Source organism: Muscardinus avellanarius (genome assembly GCF_963383645.1).
Source record: "Muscardinus avellanarius genome assembly, chromosome: 1".
Classification (NCBI taxonomy): domain Eukaryota; kingdom Metazoa; phylum Chordata; class Mammalia; order Rodentia; family Gliridae; genus Muscardinus; species Muscardinus avellanarius.
The window spans coordinates 220370222-220383626 of record NC_137786.1 but is presented as its reverse complement, the minus strand read 5'-3'; the positions used below and the strand labels follow the sequence as shown (position 1 = coordinate 220383626).

The window sequence follows — 13405 nt, the reverse complement described above, 5'->3', positions numbered from 1 at the left end:
AGTAACACACACACACACAAACACACACACACATTGAACCGGGCTTGGTGTCACAAGCTTCTAATCTTAGTACTTGGAGGCTGAGACAGGAAGATCACAGGTTCCAGACCAACCTCAGCCCTTGCAACTTAGTGAGATCGGGTTTCAAAATAAAGAATAAAAACAGGGCTGGGGATGTAGCTCAGAGATAGAATGTCCCTGGGTTCAATCACCAGTACCACATTCACACACAAAAAATGAAGTAAAATCTGCTTCACGGATCCCTCCTACAAGGCATACTTGTAGGCACAAAGGATGTAGACATATCTGAGCAAGTGGGAAGAAAAGCAAAAGATGAATCCGAGGAATTTTTGTTCTATTTGCTAAAATTTGGCGAACTAAAAATGTGTATTCTGAAAGTACAGTGGTCTGCCTCGTTTGCAAGAAGAATAAGGATCACATTAAAAAGAAAAACATTCTAGAGCTGGGCGTGGTACGCACATTTGTAATCCCCGTACTTGGGAGGATGAGACAGGAGATTCCAGGTTTGCAGCCAGCCTCTGCTACTGAGTGAGGCCTCTGCAACTTAGTGAGACCCTGTTTCAAAAGAAAGAATAAAAAATATAGGACTGGGGGTGTAGCTCAGAGGTCAAATGCCCCTGGGTTCCATTCCCAGCAACCCCCTCACACAGGAAAGATTCTAGCTCGGCATGGTGGCACATGCCAGCAATTCAAGCTATTTGGGAGGCTGAGGCAGTAGGATCACAACTTCAAGGACAGTGTGGGCAAGTTAGCAAGACCCTGTCTCAAAATAAAAAAGGGTGAGGATGTAGCTCAGGGGTGGAGTGCCCCTGGATGAAAGTCCTAGTACCACACAAACAAAACAAAAAAACCGGCCGGGCGTGGTGGCGCTCGCTTGTAATCCCTGCGCTTGGGAGGCAGAGACAGAAGATCGCACAGGTTTGAAGCCAGCCTCTGCCGCTGGCTTAGGAAACCCTGTTTCCAAATAAAAAAATGTAAAAATAGGTCTGGGAGTGTAGCCCGGAGGTAGAAGGGCTTCCAGGAACCCCAGTACCACCAAAAATGAAAACAAAACAAAAAAATCTAAATAAATTTTCATTAATATGCACATTTTTCCCATTTAGCCATGTTTCTTCTCATTCAATCCCACTAATGTGAAAAGGTTTCTTTTTTTTTTTTTAAGTACTGAGGAATGAACCTGAGGCATTCTACCTTCAAGCTATACCCCAGCTCTATTTTTTATTCTTTATTTTGAAACAGGGTCTCACTAATTTGCAGAGGGCCTTGCTAAGTAGCTGGGGCTGGTTGTGAATCCATGATCTTGCTGTCTCAGCCTCTCAAGTACTGGGATCACAAGCGTGTGCCACCATGCCTGGCTTAATAGAAATATTTTTATTGAAGGTACTCCAGGCTACCAAAAATAGTCTAGCAATGTAATTTGAGTAGCCTGCAAGAAACAGCCCATTATAAAGACTAATTGAGAATCAAAAAACTTGAATTTCAGTCTATTTTCCTGAACCGGAACTTAGGTAAGTCACTTCTTCACTTCTTCTCTCTTTGAATTTTGATTTCCTTCCATTCTTTCTTGCTTGCTTGGTGTGTGTGTGTGTGTGTGTGTGTGTGTGTGTGTGTGTGTGTGTTACTGGGGATTGAACCTAGGGGCATTTTATCTTTGAGCCAAACCCCTAGTCCTATTTTATCCTTTTTTTTGGGGGGGGGGTACTGGGGATGGAACCCAGAGGCATTCTACCTCCAAGCTACACCCCGAGCACTATTTTTTATTCTTTATTTTGAAACAGGGTGTCACTGAGTTGCAAAGGGCTTCATTACGTTGTTGAGGCTGTCTGTGAACCCAGATCCTCCTGTCTCAGCCTCCTAAATGTTGGAATTACAAGTGTGCGCCACCATGCCCGGCTTATTCTTTATTTTATTATTATTATTATTTGTGTGTGTGTGTGTGTGTGTGTGTGTGGGTCTGGGAATGGAACCCAGAGGCATTCAACTTCTGGGCTACACCCCCTGCCTTATTTTTTATTCTTTATTTTGAAACAGGGTCTCACTGAGTTGCAGAGGGCCTCAATAAGTAGCTGAGGCTGTCGGCGAACTGCGATCCTCCAGTCTCAGCCTCCCAAATGCTGGGATTACAAGTGTGTGCCACCACACCCGGCTTTATTCTTTTTTTTTTGGTGGTACTGGGGGTGGAACCCAGAGGCTTTCTACCTCCGGGCTATTCTCCCAGACCTATTTTCTATTTTATTTGGAAACAGGGTCTCACTAAGTTGCTTAGAGCCTCACTAAGTAGCTGAGGCTGGCTTCGAACCTATGCAATCCTCCTGTGTCAGCCTCCAAGCACGGGGATTACAAGCATGTGCTACCATGCCTGGCTTTTATTCTTTATTTTGAAACAGGGTCGCACTAAATTGAAGATAGCCTCACTATGTTGCTGAGGCCGAGAACCTGCAATCCACCTGTCTTAGCCTCCCAAGCACTGGGATTATAATTGTGAACCACTTCTGGGTTTGTTTTCTAATCTGTAAAGTAAGAGAACTAGGTAAAATCAGGGATTCAGAATTGCAGATTTTTTTATTTTTTTATTTTTTGGTACTGGGGATGGAACCCAAGGGCATTCTACCTCCGAGTTAAAACCCCAGCCCTTTTTTTATTGTTTATTCTGAAACAGGGTCTCACTGAATTGCTGGGATTACAAGTGTGTGTCACCATGCCTGGCTTGCAGATTTTTAAACCTTTGGACAAAGATGGGTGTCTTTGCACGCACCTGTAATCCCTGTACTTTGGAGGCTGAGACAGGAGGGTCACAGGTTGAGGATAGCCTCAACAAGTAGTGAGACTCTCATCAACCTAAGGAGACCCTGTTTCTAAATAAGAAATAAAATTGGGCTGGATTTAGCTTGAAGGTAGAATGCCTCTGGGTTCAATCCCCAGTACCACAAATGAAAAATAAAATAAACCAGTGGAGGGTCATTGTGACACTTTGGGATTATATACAAAATTCCATTGTCTGTTCATAATATTGACATTGTGTTTATATTACCTTTTTAAGGGTGGAACTGGGGATTGAAGCCAGGGGCATTCTACCTCTGAGCCAATCCCTCAACCCTAATTATTATTATTATTATTTTATTATTATTATTATTATTTTGAAAGAGTCTCACTAAGTACCTGAGGCTGGCTATGAACCTGTGATGCTCCTGTCTCAGCCTCCCAAGTACTGGAGGTACTGGGGATGGAACCCAGAGGCATTCTACCTCTGAGCTACGCCCCCAGCCCTATTTTTAATCTTTATTTTTAAACAGGGTCTCACTGAGTTGCATAGAGCCTCACTAAGTAGCTGAGGCTGCCCTGGAATCGCCATCCTCCTGTCTCAGCCTCCCAAATGCTGGGATTACAAGTGTGGGCCACCATGCTGGGTTTCTTATATTACTCTTGACATTTGTCTGGAGAAGGCTAAATTTTCATCTGATTCATAAAGGAGCTTGTGACTAAAATGGTTAAAATCTATTTGGCCACCCAACCTTATTCCATTCACTCAGCCTCCTTCATCACAACTATGTAAGTAAAATTTAGATGGCTTGGTATAAATAAATAATTTAGTTTGGAGTCCTAAATAGTTCTGTTTGCCCATGATAGGGTGAATTTGCTTTTGGTGGGCAGATCTGAATCAAAGTGTCCGAAGGGCCTATAATCTGACCTCCTGTAACTTTGCGTCACTCCAGGTTCAGAGTCACATAGTCCAAAGCGGCTGCACTGAATCCTAAGGGTCAATGCCTGGAGGGCCTCCGATTCTGCAGGATCCCCACCTATCTATCCAGCTCTATGTTATGGGCCTGCCCAAAAATATCGCCCCAATGACTCGTAATTCCTCCTTAGGGAGTCAATGCTTTGGGTTTGCCGTCTGAACATCCTGTGCAACCCAACTCCTTAGGGAAGCAGCGTGACGTCCTGACTCTGACAGAAACTTGGAAGTGGATGGGAGGGTGGAGAGCTGGGGAAGGGAAGTGAAAGGGCTACCAAGGTTTTGCTCCGGGCACGAAGCGCAGCCTAGACCCGGCCCAACCTCAAGGGCGCAGGGAGTCCAAAGGGCTGTTTACACGCTTTACCCCGCTCCCCAAACGGAGCCGGAGCCCAGGTTCAAACTCCACCCAGGGCAGGGCGTGGCGAGGTTAGGGTTAGCCCCAGGCTCCCCTCCCCCTCGCAAGTCGGCCTCCGCCGCGGCTCAGGGTCGGGCTGCCGCGCCCCGGCCCGGGGCGGCGCTCGCTCTCTCGGCCTAGCACAAGCGCCGCCTTGGTACGTGAAGAGAAAGCGCGATCAGGCCCGCTCTACCCAGACGAGGTCTTCAAGCCCTTTCTGCCGCGCGAGGTCGCGCTGCACCCCCAGGCTTCTCTGCCACTGCCACATCGCGAACCTCCTCCACGCCTCCCGTGCCGGACGGACCTTTCCCCATCACTCCAGTCTTTCCCTTAGCAAGATGGCGGCGCGGGCACTTCCGGTGTGCCGTCCCGAGCGCGTCCGGGCGGCTGCAGTGGGTGCCACCCAGTGCGTTCCGGCCTCTTTGCTGCACACACGACAGCGGTGATGGCGGGCAGGTCGTCCGGCTGGAGCCGGGCGGCTCTTCTCCAGCTCCTTCTTGGGATGCACCTGATGGTGATGCCACTCACCCAGGCCCGGAGCCTGCGCTTCGTTACCTTGGTAATGGGTGACGCAGTCACCAAAGTTTCGCCAGAACTAAAGGGCAAAGGCCTGCTGGAGGGAGGGGCAGGGCTTGTGTTGGGGGTCGGGTCTGGAGGAGGACGGGTTTAGGAGACACGGCCTGGGGCAGTTCGGGAGGCCTGGTTCAGAATGAATGTGGCGCTCTGGGCCATTTCGGTGGGGCAGGGCGCCCGAATAAGGAGTTGTACATCGGGGGAGGGAGGATGTGGGTTAAGTCTGCCCCGAGACATGGATGTAGTTAAAAGGTTAAGAGACCCATCAATCAAGAGGGTTTTGGTGGTCTTTTTTCTCAGTTTCCCCCACCGAATGCATTGCTTTCACTACTGTTTTTGCTTCCCACCAGCGCCTTTGGTTTGCTTGTGGTCTCTGGTTACACTGCTTTGTCAAATTCGGACCCTCCTGAACTCTGTGGTCTTTTGCACGGGGTAGTGAGAGTGAGGCTTCCTTCCCCGACACGGGGCAGAGGGAGGCTCTGTGCCCACATGGAGGAGACCCCTTACATGTAGGCAAACCATTTTCTTTCCTCAGCTGTACCGACATGGAGACCGTTCACCAGTAAAGACATATCCCAAGGACCCCTATCAGGAAGAGGCGTGGCCCCAGGGCTTTGGTCAGCTAACCAAGGTGGGTCAGGAGCCAGCACACCTCAGGGTCAATTGTAGAATGAGTGACCTCTGTCTAGGCAGGTCGCAGCTCATAGGGAGGCGGAGGCAAGAGGATCTCAAGTTCAAGGCCAGCAGGGGCAACTTAATGAGACTCTGTCTCAAAGTAAAAAATGAATAAAAAAGGCTGGGAATGTAGCTCAGTGGTAGAGGGCCCTTGGGTCACAGGGGTGCTTGCTTTGACCAGATATTGTTTTTGGGGTTTGTGTGGCACTAGGGATCATACATGATAAGCACACTGTGCTGTTGAGCCACATCTCTGCCCCTAATCAGATTCTGTGTACGTGTGTGTGTGTGTGTGTGTGTGTGTGTGTGTGTGTGCGTGCGCGAGTGTTGGTAGTACTAGGGATTGAACCCAGGGGCATTCTACCTTCCAGCTACATCTTTTTATTTTCTGTTCCGTCTTCAAGGGTCCCAGTAGGCTGCTGAGTCTTGCTAAATTGCTGAGGCTGGCCTCAAACCTGCAATCTTCCTATCCCAGCCTCCCGAGTACTGGGATTACAGGCAGGTACCATCACGCCTGTCTCTAATCAGATTTCAGAACCTTATGTTACTCTGCACAACTGGCTACGTAACAAATCACTTCTGGGGTCAGATTAACCCACTCCTCCTTCCAGCTAGGGGCAAGCTTAGGAAGCAGCAGTGTCTAAAACCTAGAGGGCTTTGAACCACCCCTCCCTCCTGGGTCCTTTAACCTGGGTTTGCCCACAGGAGGGGATGCAGCAGCACTGGGAGCTGGGCCGGGCTCTGCGGCAGCGCTACCGTGGCTTTCTAAACACATCTTATCATCGCCAAGAGGTAAGGCTGGGCGCTCTAGGGCAAGGCGAATGGAGCTGGCTGTCTTCATCCTCTGGCCCCAGGAAGCCTAAGAATGAGGCTGGACACTCTGCCTCCTTCCTGCATCATGGTCCCAGAACTAGACAAGACAGGAGGCATCTAGAATGTAGCCCTGGAGGCTGAGTGGCCTCTGCTCGGATGGGAAGAGGCAAAACTGATCAAGCATCCACGTCAGGTTGGAGGAAGGGCCTGGCAAAGGAGATTCTGACCGAAATAGCAAGCTTGCTATTGAGTGCCTTCTAAGGGCCAAGCATCGTGCGAGGGCTTTGCATACGGCGTACAGTACACAGACGACAGTCTCTGTCTTCATGGGCAAAGAATGCAGTGAGAATGTCAGATGATAAGCCAGACAAGCCACGATAAAGAGCAGCGGCTCTAATAAGTGCACCGCTCCCAAGCTCCCTGCTTCCCCGGGATGGAGGTAGCTGTCCTCCTAGTTACGGCACTCAGCCGCAGGTGTCTCAAGGGTTTGTACATGTTATTGTTCCCTGGAGGACCAGCTCTGTCCTGAGCTTGCCCTTCTCCAGTTTCTTTCTCCCTTTTCAAAAACTGCTCTATTCCTTGTTTTTCCTCCTTGGTCTCTAAGTTACTTTATAAAGGGAAGAGGGAAGAGTGAGGAGTGATTTCCACCCTCCAGGACCCTAGTCTGCATGAGAAGACACGTGTTCTTATAGACCAGTACTTGGAGCCAGGTGTGATGGTGCATGCTTTGTAGTCACAGTACTTGGGAGGCTGAGATAGGAGGATCGTAGGTTTGCGGCCAGCCTCAGCTACTTAGTGAGGCCCTCTGCAAACAGGCGAAACCCAGTTTCTTTCTTTTTTTTTTTTTTTTTTTTTTTTGTGTGTGTGTGTGTGTGTGTGGTACTGGGGATGGAACCCAGGGGCATTCTACCTCCAAGCTATGCCCCCAGCCCTATTTTTTATTCTTTAATTGAAACAGGGTCTGAGTTGCAGAGGGCCTCACTAAGTAGCTGAGGCTGTGCATGAACCACGATCCTCTTGTCTCAGCCTCCCAAATGCTGGCATTACAAGCGTGCGCCACCACGCCCGGCTCCCAGTTTCAAAATAAAGAATAATAAATAGGACTGGCAGTGTAGCTCAGAGGTAAAATGCCCCTGGATCCCCCTGGATTCAATCCCTAATTCTGCAATAAAAATAGAATAGGTACTTGGGAGGTTGAGGATCACAGGTTCAAGACCACCCTCAACAACTTAGCAAGACCTTGTTTCAAAGTTAAACATAAAAAAAGGCTGAGAGTATAGCTCAGAGGTAGAATGCCTCTGGGTTCAATCTCCAGTACCAAAAAATAAAAAATAAAAAAAACAGGCCAGAGAGACTACTAAGTACTTTTGACTAGGAGGAAGGGGAATTTGAATTAGAGCCATTCTCAAAAGCTAAGTTCTTCACCAGTGGTAACAGCCCCCTGCTAAGTGTTAGGGCCTTCAAGGATAGAGGGGAGAGGGCCACATGTTTGGTGGGTATACGGTGCTGGGCAGCCATCAAGAATAGGTTCTTCCAGCTGGTACAGTGGCACACACCTATAATCCCAGTGTTTAGGAGGCCGAGGCAGGAGGATTGCAGGTATGGGGCCAGCCTCGGCAATTTAGTAAGACCCTCTTTCAAAATATATAATTTTTCTTTTGCCCCTGGGGCTCCAGTGAGAGGCCAGAGTGCGCGCGCGCACACACACACACACACACACACACACACACACACACACACACACGGCTCTTGCTGCTATCTGTACAGGTTTATGTGCGGAGCACAGACTTTGACCGGACTCTCATGAGCGCTGAGGCCAACCTGGCTGGGCTTTTTCCTCCCATCCAAATGCAGCGCTTCAACCCTAACATCTCGTGGCAGCCTATCCCTGTTCACACTGTGCCCATCACTGAGGACAGGGTAAGACTGGCCAGCCCTTCCCTAGAGGCGGCGGAGGGGCCACCTGTGCTCATGGGCCTGCTTTTCCCAAACGCCTCTGCTTGTTTCCCCACTTTGGTCTGCAGCTGCTGAAGTTCCCGCTGGGCCCATGTCCCCGTTATGAGCAGCTGCAGAATGAGACCCGGCAGACGCCAGAGTATCAGAACGAGAGCGCTCAGAGCGTGGTGAGCGGGGCGAGCCGGGCGCCATCACACGGCTCTCCCCGGGGCAGGGCTGATCCCCGATTTGCTCTTTATAGCAATTTCTGGACATGGTGGCCAATGAGACAGGGCTGACAGACCTGACTCTGGAGACCGTCTGGAACGTCTATGACACGCTCTTCTGTGAGGTGAGTGCGCCGGGGTCCCCAGTGGGATTGCTCTTCCCCCCTCAGCAGACGCCAGGCCAGCAGAGCACGTGTCTGGATACGGCCATTCCTATCCCCGGCACACCGCTGCCATGAAACACGGGACTTCCCTCAAGAGGGAAAGAACCCCAGAGCGGGAAATGGTTTACTGGTCATCAGCAGTTCCTGCTCCCCTCCGGGCTCGTGTGGTACCAGACGCCTTTCTGCTGAGTCCCACTCTTGTTCCCCTCCTACGCCCTGCAGCCCAGCGCTGTCCCCACGTCTGCCTCACCTCTGCCCTCCTCTCCCTCCCTCACACACACAGGCACCTTCCCTCCCGGGAAGAGGGCTGCCCCTGGAGAGGCTCTGGCCTGGGCCCAGGGAGCTAACCTGCCTGGTGCGACACACAGCAAACCCACGGGCTGCTCCTGCCTCCCTGGGCCTCACTCCAAACCATGCAGCGTCTGAGCCAGCTGAAGGACTTCAGCTTCCGCTTCCTCTTCGGGATCCATGAGCAGGCAGAGAAGGCCCGGCTCCAGGGGGGTGAGTGACGAGAGCGCGTGTCACGCCCTTCCTCCGCGTTGAAAATGTGGTGGGGGCTTCTCACTGTCTGAAATATTTCCCCCCATCATCCCCTTTACACAGATCTCCTGTTCCCCTGACACAGTCTGTGTCACCATGATCAGGCTTGCATGCTGCTTTTGTGCCATTCTTTTTTTTTTTTTTTTTTTTGGTGGTACTAGGGATCGAACTCAGGGACATTTTCTCCTGCTGAGCTACACCTCTGGAACTATTTATTCGTTTATTTATTTATTTATTTATTGGTGGTACTGGGGTTCCTGGAAGCCCTTCTACCTCCGGGCTACACTCCCAGACCTATTTTTACATTTTTATTTGGAAACAGGGTCTCCTAAGCCAGCGCGTGCGGCTGGCTTTGAACCTGCGCGATCCTCCTGTCTCTGCCTCCCAAGTGCAGGGATTACAAGCGTGCGCCACCACGCCCAGCTATTTATTTTTTTTTGAAACAGAATCTCGCCAGGTTGCCGAGAGTCTCACTAAGTCGCTGTGTCTGGTCTCACACCTGCCATCCTCCTGTCTCAGCCTCCTAAGTACTGGACTACAGGCGTGCACCACCACGCCCGGCGGCCATTCTTATTCTCAAGTGTCAGGAGACCCTCCCTTCTCTAAGTAAACACCTCCCTCCAGAGAACCTCTGGGGCCACTTTGACAGTAGGCAGAGAGTACTCTGAGCACGCAGGTGTGTGCCAGCTGTCGAACCTGACACCTCAGTAATTTTCAGAACCTGCATGTGGCAGTTACCCTGGCACTGAGCCACCATCTTAAGTGCCCTGAAGCCGTCTGAGGTTTACATCTCGTTCTGCATTGGCGTAATCAAACTATGGGCAGGACCTCATCGCTCATTCACAAGTGACCAGGCTTTTACATGTGTGTTTAAATACAGATACCTTGTTTTAGCTGGCTTCCCTCTGTCGATGCGAGTGTTCTTAGAGGGAGTGCTGTAGAGTTCTGGCCTGGTCTCCATGAAGCTGAAGAATCCTCTGGGTTGGTGGTCAGCACTAGCCGAGGATGAGAGGAGCAGGTGGGCCTGACCTGAAGGCAGTGGCAGCCGTCAGCACTCACACCGGGGCCTCTTCTTCTTCAGGGGTCCTGCTGGCTCAGATACGGAAGAACCTGACCCTGATGGCAACCACCTCCCAGCTCCCTAAGCTGCTGGTTTACTCGGCGGTAAGCTCCTAAACCCAGTGCCCTGATGTCGAGCCCCAGCTGGGCCTCTGCTCTCCCCGGTGCCTGGGGGTCTGGGGAGCAGTCTGATGGGCAGCCCCTCTCCCTCAAAGCACGACACTACCCTGGTGGCTCTGCAAATGGCCCTGGATGTCTACAATGGGAAGCAGGCCCCCTACGCCTCCTGCCACATATTTGAACTTTACCAGGAAGACAACGGGTAAGTAGAGCTACCAGTGTGTTCTCTGGAGGGCATTCAGTGTGGCTGGGGGCAGCCTGGGACTCGGTTACAAGCACGGTGAGCCGCTCCTGTCTTGCCCCGTCCACCCTCAGGAATTTCTCGGTGGAGATGTACTTTCGCAATGAAAGTAAGGCGGCCCCCTGGCCGCTGATCCTGCCCGGCTGCCCTCACAGCTGCCCACTGCAGGACTTCCTCCGCCTCACAGAGCCTGTCGTGCCCAAGGACTGGCAGCAGGAGTGCCAGCTGGCAGACGATGCCGCAGACACAGGTGAGCCGCTGCCCGCCTTGGTGCTCAACGTTACATTCACATCCACCAGCCCTGGGGAGCCATCTTACTGCGTCCCCTGGCCACTTCCCTGAGACCATTTTATGCCGTGTCCCCAGTCCTCCCCCTTAGGGGATACCTCACTTCTAGCACCGAGAAAATAAGAGCAGCCAGGAGAGAGCACCCGCTCTCCCCCTCCGGATTCCCAGCTGACCTGCTGGTGTGCGCCAGGTGCGAGGACGAGTGTCCCTGCATCCCGGGTTCGTCCCCTCTCCTCTGTGAGGACCTCTGATGACGGTGCTTCCTTCTCTCCCGCTTACGTCCCGAAGCCTAACAGACCTCTGAGACCCATTTCTCCAGCTCCTCTGTGTCCTTCGTCCCTCTGAGAGTGGAGGCCAGGACGGAGTTGCCTGGACTTTGGCTCTACTTCCTCGCTGCGCATTCTCTCGCGCTGACGGTGGAAGCCTGGCGTCACCTTGGGCTGCAGTGACGCCTTTGTCGAGGTGGCCAATTCCTAGCTCCCCTCACCTCCCAGCAGCTTTACTAACTGACCACTCCTTCCTTAACCACTTTCTTGGGCACTGGAATGCACCTCACTGGTAAAAGTGCTTGCCTAGCATGCAGGAAGCCCTGGGTTCAGATCCTGGCACCGCCAAACAGAAACCAAAAGACCTTTCTTGGCTTCTCTTGGTTTTTCTCTTAACTTCCAGGCGGCTTCCTTCCCTGTTAAGTGATGGCCCAGGGCTTGTCCTCAGCCCTTTCTCATCTGTGCTGGCTCTTAAGGTCCTCTCTTCCAGCCTCATGGCTTCCGTACGTCATCTCCAACTCGAGGTCTTCACATGGATGTCCAATGAGGCATCTAAGTCGACATGTCTAAACCTAGTGGTCAGCCGGGCGTGGTGGCGCACGCCCGTAATCCCAGTACTGGGAGGCTGGCAGGAGAATTGCAGGTTCAAGACCAGCCTCAGTGGCTTAGGGAGACCATTTTAAAATAAAAAGTCAGCCGGGCGTGGTGGCGCACGCTTGTAATCCCCACGCTTGGGAGGTGAGACAGGAGGATCGTGCAGGTTTGAAGCCAGCCTTGCTGGCTTAAGAGACCCTGTTTCCAAATAAAAATATAAAATATAAAATAGGTCTGGGAGTGTAGCCCGGAGGTAGAAGGGTTTCCAGGAACCCCAGTACCACACACACACAAAAATAAAAATAAATAAATAAATAAATAAATAAATAAATAAATAAATAAAAATTCGGGCTGGGGGTATAGTTCAGATAGAACGCCCTTGAGTCCAATCCCCCAGTTACACACACACACACACACACAGTCTTTCCTCACACACAGTCTTTCCTAAAATCTGCTCTTCCTTCAGGCTTCCCCCATTCAAGCTTCCCCCATTTCAGGCAGTGCCAAGCAGACCCCTGGTTGCATAGCGTGAGCCTAGCCCTTCCCTCTCTCACACCCCACCTCCAGTCCCCTAGCAGACCCTAACAGCTCAGCCTTACAAATACATGCGCTTGCCTCCCTAGTCCAGCCACCATCGGCTCTTGCCTGACCTGCTCAAAAGCCTCCCAGTGTTCTTCCTGGTTCTGTTCTTGTCCCTACTAGTCTCATCACAGCAGAGTTAATTTTTTTTAATATATGGGCTCAGCCGGGCATGGTAGCACATGCTTGTCATCCCAGTACTTGGGAGGCTGAGACAGGAATATTGCAGGTTCAAGGACAGCCTTAGCAACCTAGTGAGACTCTTAGCAACCAAGCAAGACCCTGTTTCAAAACAAAAAGTAAAATCAGGGTGGGTATATAGCTTGGAGGTAGAATGCCTCTGGGTTCAATTCCCAGTACCGTAAATAGAGGCTCACATCACCGTGCTTCTCAGAATCTTCCAGTGGCTTCCTGTCATAGAGAATGAAATCCAGGTTCTCTGCCATGGCCTCCCAGCCCCTGCGTGGCCTGGTCCTCTGCTCCGTCTCCTGCTTGCCCCTAGCCTGCTCTGCTCTGATACCAGTGTGCTCATCTTGGGCCCTGTGAGGCTTATTCCTGTCTCGGGCCTTCTGCACTTGCTTCCTGACCCTCCCTCTGCTCACGTCGCTGTGCCTCACTCACTGCTCCGGGCTGTCCTCACCTCCTCGGTGCTGCCTCCCCTGACTCACCTCCTTTCCACTTGCTTATGGGTCCTCTCCTAGAAAGTAAACTTGGGCCATGGCTGGGGCTCCGTGGTGGAGCACTTCCCTAGTATGCGTGAGGCCCTGTTTGATCTCCAGCACGGGAAGAAAGAACCTTTGTGTTAGAATGTAAACTCCATGAGGGAAGAGACTACTCAGCATGCCAGAACAGCACCGGACACGGGGGAGGCGCCGGCGTTTGCTGGGGGTGCTGATGCTGCCTTCTCTCCCCGCCCTGTGCAGAGGTGATCGTGGCCCTGGCGGTCTGCGGCTCCATCCTCTTCCTTCTCATAGTGCTGCTGCTCACGGTCCTCTTCCGGGTGCAGGCCCAGCCTCCTGGCTACCGCCACATCGCAGATGGGGAAGACCATGCCTGACAACCACTCAGCCCCCTGCCCTCTGCCTCCTAGGGGAGGTGGGCTGGGGCCGTGTTCCTGACTGCTACTCCACAGCTACGGGCTGGAGAGCCTGGCTTGGGCCTCCTCTGCCCCTAGCCCACACGA

The 13405-nt window shown here is 51.8% G+C and overlaps 1 protein-coding gene across 4 annotated transcripts; it reads left to right on the top strand.

The window, feature by feature from the left end:
• Positions 1-4593: 4593 nt before the first annotated feature.
• ACP2 (acid phosphatase 2, lysosomal) lies at positions 4594-13279 on the top strand (the record flags this gene model as incomplete). Of its 4 annotated transcripts, none has more annotated exons than XM_080700861.1 (11): positions 4594-4707; positions 5257-5352; positions 6102-6188; positions 7977-8129; positions 8234-8332; positions 8407-8496; positions 8904-9036; positions 10157-10239; positions 10350-10456; positions 10570-10745; positions 13146-13279. In XM_080700861.1, 11 exons carry the CDS (start codon positions 4594-4596, stop codon positions 13277-13279), a joined length of 1272 nt encoding a protein of 423 aa, XP_080556987.1. The 4 variants fall into 4 exon arrangements, with proteins under 4 accessions (XP_080556987.1, XP_080556986.1, XP_080556988.1 ...); XM_080700860.1 differs by having other exon boundaries at positions 7950-8129; XM_080700862.1 differs by lacking the exon at positions 5257-5352.
• Positions 13280-13405: the final 126 nt, after the last annotated feature.